General features: G+C 43.3%; 1 protein-coding gene across 1 annotated transcript in view; it reads left to right on the forward strand.

Moving 5' to 3' along the window:
- BRD7 (bromodomain containing 7) overlaps positions 1–10,612 on the forward strand; it is a 43,095-nt gene that overhangs the window by 29,394 nt on the left and 3,089 nt on the right. Inside the window, exons 7-13 of the mRNA XM_023530670.1 lie at positions 3,513–3,697; positions 4,699–4,822; positions 5,450–5,525; positions 7,795–7,902; positions 8,282–8,417; positions 8,897–9,008; positions 10,467–10,523. Coding sequence (XP_023386438.1) covers positions 3,513–3,697; positions 4,699–4,822; positions 5,450–5,525; positions 7,795–7,902; positions 8,282–8,417; positions 8,897–9,008; positions 10,467–10,523 — 798 coding nt within the window. The remainder of the gene's footprint in view (positions 1–3,512; positions 3,698–4,698; positions 4,823–5,449; positions 5,526–7,794; positions 7,903–8,281; positions 8,418–8,896; positions 9,009–10,466; positions 10,524–10,612) is intronic.

Consider the following 10,612-nt stretch of genomic DNA (forward strand, 5'->3'; position numbering starts at 1 on the left):
TGGGACGTTAACCGAGACAATCCTGGTTCCTCACCACAGTGGGAAGTCAGAAGACTGAGTTCTGGTGTTAGTTTTTCCCACACACTCTGGACCTTGGGTAAGACAGTAACCACTCTGAGCTGCCATGTTGTCCTCTAGGAGAGAAGGTGTCATCTGTGCTCCCCAAGGCTGTGCTCCAGTAATGTGCTGATGACAGATAAGACCCAGCACAGGGAGGAGAATATGAAAAAGAAGACAGATAGGAGAGGGATCTTGCAAAGAAGAAATGAGTGAGCGTAAGACACGAAGATGGAGAAAGAAATCAGAGTGAAGAGCTTGAGCTCACACTTGGGATCTCCAGGATAGGAGAAATGAGTCGTGTGTAGATGCGCGTGGTTTTCCAGCTTTTATGACGATCGTCTGTATCAGTTTCACATCTAAATAAGTGCCTCGGTGTGCGGATGTATGAGTGTCTGTGCTTGGCTCTGAAAGATTCTTGGATCCACTTAACTGGAGAAAGAAAAACATTTGGATTGACGCTTATTCTTACTCTCTCAGTATTTAGACAGCATCAGTCCACACCCTTTCCTAAGGACTCAGGAATCCGAGATGTAAGCCAGTTACCCGTCTTCACAAATTGGCAGAGGAAAGGGGACTATAACATGTTCATCCCGCTCAGGGTAGACAGACGCAGAATACAGAACAAGCCATGTTTCGGGTTCAAAAACCCGTGGTGCTGCTTTTTGTGTTTGAAGGGAAAGCGCTTCCAGCAAATGCCAGCTTTAAATATTCCAAAATAAGTACCTTAAATTTCTAGAAGACAGTTTAATGTGCAGATGTAACATTCATAGGAAATTTATCAACTTCAATTTGTTGTCTCTTTAACCGATGAAGTTAGTGTAACATGTGAAAGAGTCCAGTCTCCCTAGAATTTTACTGGGGGTGGGGTGGTTGGCAGCACAGAAAATAAACTTTCTTCTCCACGCTCCCTCTTCTCTCTGTTACCTTCCTTTTTTTCAGATCTCTTCCTGTTGAGGAGCCCTACCCATCCTGTGTTATGGCTTCCTGTTGCCTGTTCTCTCCACCCTGGGCGGGAGGGGTACTTACAACAGTGACTTTTAAATGTTTAAATTTAGATCTGCATTACCTCCTGCAATAGCAGTGCTTCCAGGAGAGCCCAGCACCCCCTTCCCTGAATGGTGTCTTTTAAAATAACTATTTTTGAATGTTCAGTGTGAAGATGGTAGAGCAGTCTTTCATCTTGTTCAGTGACACAAGTAATGACCATTAGTAGACATGTTATAAAGAGTGGGCATACGTAGACTAACTCTTTTGATCTCCTAAATAAATACAAGGATGCATTATGGTACAAACAAAATAGGACACACGCTGTTCATAGCACAGTGGCTTTGAAGTGAGACTAATGAAGGTTCAAGTCCTGGCTCTGCCTTTGTGATGCCGTGTGACCTCAGGAAGATGGGATGGTAGTGTCTACCTCAGTGACCGATGCCTGGTATGTGGGTTGCACTCAGGTGTTAACTGTTGTTGATGACGAGGAATCAGACCCTTTAAGTCATTTAATATTGTAAAACCGAGGATTGATAAACAGTATGCTGATTCGGAGACATTTTAATTACCAAAAAAGAAAAAGGTATTGCTTCCAGAGGAAAATAAATTAAATTCATCTTTTTCTTCTTGTGTCAGAATTTAGAAACTCTCTCTCATTATTTTAATTTTGTGCATGCTGTGTTTAAAAAAAAATGTTTTTAATGTAGGTTCTGCTTTATAAAATTCTAAAGTGGAAATAAAAAGATTACTGAGAACTTTGGGGTCTGAGCCCATTTCCCTAACCAGCATTTCTTGAGCAGCTACGAGCCAGCCGATCTCGCTTACTAGAGAAGGAGACGGGCGAGGGAGGAGTGGCCGGGGTGGCTCCCATCACAATGGGACTCGATCAAGAAACAATTGCAGAAATAATGACACGAATGTTTTAGAGTTTGTATTAAAATAAGACATGTTTTTAAAAATCATGTTGGCAGATTTTTTTTTAAATGGTACTGTTCATTTGGCCAAGAAACTTTCAGACACTAATGTATAAGTTGATACAACTTTTCTGGAAAGCAGTTTGGCAGTAAATATCAAAAGCCCTAAAAATACTCATTCCCTTTGACCTACCTGTTTCCATTTCTAGGAATTTATCCTAAAGAGAGATTCCTAGAGAGATTTATGTGCAGTAGTGTTCATGAGACTGGTATCTGTAAGAGTGGAAACTTGGAAATAATCGAAATGTCCAGTTAAATCATGGTACATGCATAGGATGGAATACTTACCATACAGTTATTAAAAACATTTTAAAGAATGTTTAATGATGGGGGAATACTTGTAGTTTATTAACTGAAAAAAGTGCTTGTAACCAAATACACAGTATAATTCCATTTTGTCGATATGTATTATGCTTAGAAAAATACTGGGACGATAAACCTGTTAACAGTATTCCTCCAGAGATAATACATTAACAAGGCTTTTATTTTCTCTGCTCACATCTTTGTCTACAATAAAATGTGTTACTTTAATAGCTTTAAGATTACTTTAAAATGAAAGTTCAGTAAAAAGAACGGTGCGTGTTCTGGAGGCTCCCGCAACCTGCGCTACCGACACAGTAGCTCTGCTGAGAAAGGGCCTGGTCTTAGTTACTACGGTCCTGTGACCTTATGTGAGTCACTTAGCATTTCTGGGCTACATTGTTCTGATTCGAATGACCTCTGATCCTTTCTAGCTGTAGTTTCTGTTATTCTGCAAAGTCTTCCCTGCTGTTGCTATGCAGCCCTAAGGAGCCGGCAGACTCCAGCATTCTATGCAGTGACAGCGCTCAGAGTTCAAAGGCAGAGTCGTCACTGGGAACGAATCTGCCTCCAGAAGCCTCAGGCCCTTAACCACACAGAAAATCCCACAGTGCATCTCAGTGTTTCACAAAATAGAAACAAGATTCTTTGGTTAGAAGAACTGTGACGGGCTCTGAGAGGAGCTGTACCGGTAGCAACCTCGCATTCTCCTGAGACACGTTGTCACACAGAAACACCAGTCATCAGTGATCAGCCTAGGGCACCAGAATGTAAGGGACTTGACGGTGTTCACCTGCTCTAGGTTTTAAAATACCTGATAATTCTTAAATATTTTGAAAGATAAGCCATTTTTTTAAATATAAAATTTTAACATACTATTAAACCAATTTTTACTTTTTAAATTTAGTATTGCAAAGAATTGTCTTTACTCATACTTTCTTTTTGATGAACTTTTTGATGACGCAATAAAGTTATAAAGTATTCTCTTACGTAGGAAATGAAGTCATCTGAATTGAAGGAAGAGATTTATTGTCCTGGTTCCTAAATATAATACTCTTGGTATAATTACATTTAACTGTTTTTCTTCCCTAGTTTACGACAGGGTTAGTGCAAGCTCTTGTGAGGAAAAAAATGAATTACTTTAAAAATTAATGACAAAAGTACAACAAGAATATTCTTGAATGTTTTTAGGAGAGAATTCAGAGCCTCAAGCAGAGCATAGACTTCATGGCAGACTTGCAGAAAAGTCGAAAGCAGAAAGACAAAGCAGACGCCTCACACGGCGGAGGGGACAGAGGCTGCTGGCCCGCAGAGAGAGAGGACGCTGGCTCCGCTGAGGCGCAGGCCTTCAAGAGGCCCACTAAGGACGACAAAAAGTAAAGAATCTCTGAGATGTTAAGGTTAAGCTGTCTCTTTCAAGCTAGTAAGGGGGAAAAATAGCGATTTAGTGCCTGCCTCAGGAGGACCAAGCCCTGGTCAGCCTGTGGGGGTTTGGGGCGTGGAAGTCCATTTCGGGGATGTGATACCCTCTTCTCAGATAAAGCACCGTGCGGAAGCGTCCAAAAATAGTTCAGAAAACAGTTCTGAATGTGTATTCATATGAAAGTACTTTTAGAATCAGTAAATTATCTTTAGGGACTCATATTGTCAGTGAGTTTATTTAAATAGAGCTATTTGCATAGGGAAATATGCATATTCATTACCACATTCCATAATGGAGTTGAGACAGTAGTTAAGCCTCAGCATAGTTAAAGCTACTTCCAAAACAGATGGGCTGTCACTGAGCTCTGTGCGTGTTCCTCACTGGACGTCAGCTGGCAGGAACAGTAGCTTACCGCTGGCCCTGCCAGGCGACAGCCGGCATGGCTGGATGTAGTCGTGGGTGTCCTCCCCTCCTGCCCCATACCACTGACTGCCCGCCCTGGTGCCAGCTCCCTGCTGTCAACCGCAGAAGAGGGTTTTAGTTACTAGCATTTGGAATTCCACCGTCTTAAGGCAAATTGACGAGTTTTTGTTCTAAGATTTATACATTTTAAATTTGTTTATTTTAAATTTAAATTTTAAAATCACACTTTAAAAATAATCGTGTTCTTCTCCCTTCAATATATATTTGTAGTAGAATTCATTTTTGTGAATGTACTGAGAATGTTTCAGGCAAACAACCCTGGACGCCACTGGAGGAGACCAGCACGCACGTTCGGTCTGCCTTGCTGTCTGCGGCATTCGGGGCCCTTACCGGGCATTAAGGGACAAAGTTTAGTTGGTGACGGGGGTGCATGGTTCCACTATAGTTGTAGTCATATTTGGAATCCATTTTAATGTTTTCACCTTATCTTTTTTTTTTTTTTTTTTACTTAGTATTAATGTGTGTTTTCAGGAAAGACAAAGAAATGCTTGAAGATAAACTGAAGAGCAATAATCTAGAAAGGGAGCAGGAACAGCTTGATCGCATCGTTAAGGAATCTGGAGGGAAGCTGACCAGGCGGCTGGTTAATAGTCAGGTGATGGGACTTTTTCTTTTCATGACCTACTGATTCAGGTTGTCTGAACTTTTAGTTTTTAAATTGCTTGTGTACTTTTTATCCATATCTGCCATAACGGTCTTTAGCACAACACTCGTAGAAGAAAAATTAATAATATATTTATTTGTAAATTAGATAATCTTATCTATTACTGGATTTTTTTTTTTTAGTAAAGTTAATGTTTTCTAAACTTGGAAAATGAACCCCACATACTTTAAGCTTATAAGAAACTATAAGCTGTGCTTTTGAAATCATATTTTTCAGGACATTGGTTTTAAAACCAAATGGATTAATATGAGACTTTGGGCAGGTCACCCCCCTCCCTGGTCTTTGGTTCCCTCCATTTTAAATGGAATAGGCAGAACTAGATGACCTTCAGGACCCACACAACTCTGTAAAATTCTGAGGTTTTTCTAACCATTTTTGGTAGCCCATCGGCACCTGTACATATGGAGATAGGTGTGAAGGTCATTGTCTAAGTGTAATGACGATAGCCACCTATGATAGTTTGATTCAACTGAAGTAAGGCTTTTCGGTGCGACGTGTGTATATGTGCGTATATGTATAGAGCCGTTTATGCCACGTGAATACTTTGGGTCACTGCAGTGTGAATTTGAAAGAAGAAAACCAGATGGAACAACAACGCTGGGCCTTCTCCACCCTGTGGACCCTGTCGTAGGAGGTAGGTTCACAGAATTAGACTTGTGCGTGAACTCGCTTGCTTTGGGGTAAAGAGCAATACCTTGCATTAACATTTAAAGCAACAAGCCCGATTATTGGTAAATCCAACTGTATCATTATCTATAAAGGACTTGGCTAGACATCGTATATTTCATGTTAACAGCTAGCCTTACTTTTTTTTATCCTAAAGTGGGTACTAACTATGTAGATCAAGTTTTCTTTAAAATACAGAATCCTTGGAATATCAGACCCACCATTAACAAAGCCAAAAAGTTGGGCAGTAATTTTTAGCCCCGGTTTTAGGAGACTAGTATGTACACTGTTATTTCTAGAGCTATATCAAAACCCTCAGATTATGACATAATACACTTAACTGATTTTTCATTTCAGTGAATTGTATGCATATGTATGCCATGTAATACCTTGATAGTAATGAAATAATATATACTTGACAACATTGTGTCTTTCACTGTGATTGGTAGAAAGTTTATAAAGGTTGGGAATCACCATTTTAGAACTGGAGTCATGTTTTTATTTTCTCAGATGATATCTTAATGGAGATAATATTGGCAGTATTTTGAGATTTTATGTAAATTTGATGTAGGAACTTTGTCATTTGTCTGAGGGGGGAAAACAATCACATTGCAATAAACCGATGCAAGAATGTTAACTTATTTTTTAAATACCCATTGTCGTGTTGCCATAATGAGAGAGACTTGGGGACACAAAAATAAATAATGACGGGATTCCCGTACTTCAGGAGATGGTGTCCAGCATTTATTATTCGCTGTGTGTCTGAAGAGCTGGGCATGGAGCTAGGGACACGTCCCTTCCCCTTATGGTGTAGGGTGGAGAGAGGACGGCACAAACAAAAATAGTCCAGTGGGAAGGTGGCAGCTTGTCTGCCGTGGATCAGTACGACAGAGGAAAAGAGCAGCTGTGACAGTATGTAACAGAAGGTACCTACGTAGTGTCTCAGAGAGGGGACCAGAGAAGGCTTCCTTAACAAGATGACGCTTAGGTTGATCCCAGAAAGGTGAGTGAGGGATGGGGGCATCGCAGGTAAGGACCGTGAAGCCGGGAGGAGCTCGATGCATTTGCAGGCCACGAGGGTGGGCGAGCCCGTTAATGTCCTCCAGGACTGCATTCCACTCTCGAAATGCTGGAGGAGTTCCTTAGGAGAAAAGAAACTGGAGCTGTGCTTTCAAAACGAAAACCCATTTTTTGCTTTTTTGCGAACTACACGTAGTACAAATTTGCATGGGCTTGGGCCAGAGAAAATGCCACGAGACTGGGCACGTTGCTCCCGCTCGTAGGGCTGTGGCGAAATTTCGTGCTAGGCGTGCAGCTGACGTGACTCAGGCACCCTTCCGATCTTCCCCTTCCTTCGTACCGGGGAGGGTCTGCTCTCTGCCCTTGGTCCGGTGTCCTGGGTGTTGAGCTCCTGTAGGTGCACGTGGCCAGATGGGACTCAGCTGCCCACGGAGGCCAGGCAGTTCGCAGGTCTAAGGCAGAAGGTGCCCTGTTCACGTCTCAGTCGTGGGCGGAAGAGCCAGTGCTCATCAGGACACCGGACCCCAGACTGCTTACTGGGAACGGGGGGAGATCCGACTTACATGTTTGTAGTCTCTCACAAGCGCTTTGTCACACTGCTCACCGCGGCAGCAGCCCCCATGCCATGGGGTCACGGCCCAAAACTGGGCTCTGATTCAGGAGAAAGAACGCCGTTTCTGTGGGACGTTGCTAGAGAGACCATGCCTTCTCCTGGCACCGTCCTGCTCAGTTCCTCTGCTCGGTCCACGATCCCCAGTGTCGTCACGGGTTCGTTCCCGGTTCGCAGAGATCACGTCTCGAAGGGCTGTCCTCGCTGCTGAAAGCACGCCTCTCACAGATAGTGACTGATCCCAAATGCGCATTCTCGGTGTCGTGGTGTTCAGGGGTTTCCCCTTACTCGGTGCTTCACTAACCCTTTCTGCGGGTCTGCTTCCATCCTAACATTAAAAGGTCCACTTTTTACATCTTTTCTTTTTAAGCAAAACGTAACGTGACTATAAAGGGTTCCAGGAAGCAGTAGAGTGGGATCAAAAGGACCAGGTTTGGGCCCTGGCTACGTGCCTGTCTCTGAGCTCAGAGATTTTCTTACGTGAAAACCGGGTCCAGCCAGGGCTGGCCCACCTTGCCACGGTCAACGTAGATGGCACGGAGCCGAGTGCGTGGCGGCGCCCTGCAGAGAACGCGCCACCGCCACCGCGCTCGGTCTTGTGTTTCAGAACCCGGCTACTGCCCGGTGAGGCTGGGCATGGCGACCGGAAGGCTGCAGTCCGGAGTGAACTCGCTGCAGGGCTTCAAGGAGGACAAGAGGAACAGAGTGACTCCAGGTGAGGTGCCCACAGAGTGCTCGTGTTTCTCCTCTCGCGACTGAAGGAAGGGAAGCGATTACCATCTATTGTTTTATTCACTGACTCTTGGCGGTGTGTTTGCAAGTTTAATTAGGTTTTTTATTAACTTAAGAAGAAACCGAAAGATGGGGTGTTAGTATTCAAAATGAGTTTCCTTCTCTTTTTCCCTCTCTCCCCCCTTTGTGGGGAAAAAATTCACTCGAGTCGTGACTTTGACAAGTGCCTGGGGGAAGAAGTCTGCCTTAGCCTGTGTGCCAGTCAGTGGAGCGGCGAGGTTAGAAGGGAGGTGTCTCCTAAGGCAAAGCGCAGACGGGTGCGCAGGACGCAGGAGAGTATCGCGTGTCGTTTTCACCGACAGTGTTATACTTGAACTACGGGCCCTACAGTTCTTACGCGCCGCATTACGACTCCACGTTTGCAAACATCAGCAAGGACGACTCTGACTTAATCTATTCAACCTATGGCGAAGACCCTGACCTTCCGAGCGATTTCAGGTGAGTCACCAGTTCGTCAGTAATGCCACGTGCGACATTTTTCTGAAATATCGGTGTACACATGTGTATCCAAAGGGTGGGGTCCAAACTCGGGGTATGTCTTGGAGGGTCTTGGCGCTTATGCGAGTCAGGAGGTGAATCGGATCACCTTGGGGAGGAAGTGGATCGGAGGAGCAGGGGGCCTCACAGACCGAGCCCGGGGTTGCGGGGTGGGGGGGCCTTCATCGCCGAGATCTTATGTTTAACTGTTTCCCCAGAAGCATTTCGTTTCACCGTATTCTTGGTACTGTTTCCTTCTCTCCTGAAGATAAACTTGTCATTGGTAAATATGTAAATACAGTGTCGTACCAAGATAGAACATTTTACATCGTGGTGTATAAATTAAGGGCATCTAATAAAAACGGTTGGCTACAACAGGAAGATTAAGCCAGTGGAGAATATTTATATAGAAATGACTTTGCCCACACTCTCTCTTTCAGCATCCATGAGTTTTTAGCCACGTGCCAAGATTACCCATACGTCATGGCAGATAGTTTGTTGGATGTTTTAACCAAAGGAGGGCATTCTAGAACCCTGCAAGAGTCCGAGATGGTAAGACTGCTTCTGAAAAAAAAAACAGGGTAACTTCTTATTGGCTCTCGAGCATTAGTCACTCGGTGTTATGAAACCATGGGATTAACCAGCATGACAGCTGAAGTCCATTCCCCTGAAAAGACAGCCCAGCCCGGGTGGAGACCATGGGCGGAGGACAATGAACGGAAACGAGTAATGTGGGCACCGGGATCTGTGCGGGCCGGAGGATTGTCATCATCTCCTAATCTTGGGAAAATAGGAATCAAAAACGGGGTTTGCAGCTCAGAATTCAGCTGGTGATCCGTATCCAACAGAAAGGGCGCGCCTCGCTCCCTGGCTTGAAACCGAGTTGAGTAAAATGAGAGAAAATGTCCCTTTCTTTATCACTCAGCAATACCAGTGGTGGAGCCTCGAAAAAGGAGAAGCCTCCTCGTTGCTGTCTTTGTCCGTGCTCGCGCGCTCTCCCCACTTCCGTGGGCCGTGGCTCACGTCCGGAATAATTTAGAGACTGTGTTCAGGGATTAGAATCAAAAAACGTTCCTTCTGATGGAAAAGAAAGTTGACCTCCAGAATGTCCTTGCAGCCCTGGACAGAGGAGTCCTGTCTCTCTTGGGAGTCATAACTTCCTGGTGGCTGTGACCATAGTTGCCTTGTCCCTTGCCCTCTATACCTACGGTGGCCGGTATTTGGGTGACCTAGGAGCAAAGTTGAGTCGGCGCCTAAGGTTGAAAGAGCTGCCGTCGTCTTAGCACAGGAATTGCTTTCTTCACGTGGCCTAAAAATATTATATCAATTCAGAAATGTTTTTACTATGCCTTTCCCATAACTTAATCTGAGTTAAATCTTGAACTAAAATTGAACGGCTTTCATTTGGTTGATATGGCAATATATTTCAAATTTAGTTTCTGTGCCCTTTGATTCAGCGGTTCTCAGAATTTATCCTAGAAATGAGAAAAGTTATATATGGATACATGGTTTATAATTTTTAAAAATTGGGACTGTTAAGTCATGATTCCCCCTTTCAAAAAAAGATACCAAGCGTGCGTGATACATTTGTTTATGTGTGTGCATTATCTCGAGGGCTAGGACCAGAAGAGGCTTGCACGTTCTCTAACATTTGAATGTTCACAGTAATTGTCTGCTGTCTGAGAACATTGTACTCCTGTTTACCTGTTGTTGAAAACAGACTGCATTTATTTTGGAAATTGTTCCGCTTGCCAAATACCTTCTTAAACACATGTAGCTTTTTGATGAGGCATAGGATTATCCACCTTGAAGGCACTAGTAGTAGATATCCTCGACTCACAAGATAATCTCAAAATGCTTGTAATTATATGTAATTCATTTTGAGCTTTAAAAACTTCCAGTAATCCATATTTTTATTTTCTCTTGCTATGAAATTTGCTATTTTTCTATTTACTTTATCTTTGCCTTTTTATATATCTTTTGATAAAAAATGTTTTTTTATCCTTACAGCCATCACCTGAAGATGAAGGCCAGACTGGGACACTTGACACAGCAAAAGAAATAGAGGTGATTTTTTTTTCTGAAAGTATTTAAATGGAGAATAAGCTAAAAGACCTAAATGATGCAGCTTTATTTTAAAAGAAAAATACTTGAGT

Source organism: Pteropus vampyrus, unplaced genomic scaffold (genome assembly GCF_000151845.1).
Source record: "Pteropus vampyrus isolate Shadow unplaced genomic scaffold, Pvam_2.0 Scaffold51, whole genome shotgun sequence".
NCBI lineage: Eukaryota > Metazoa > Chordata > Mammalia > Chiroptera > Pteropodidae > Pteropus > Pteropus vampyrus.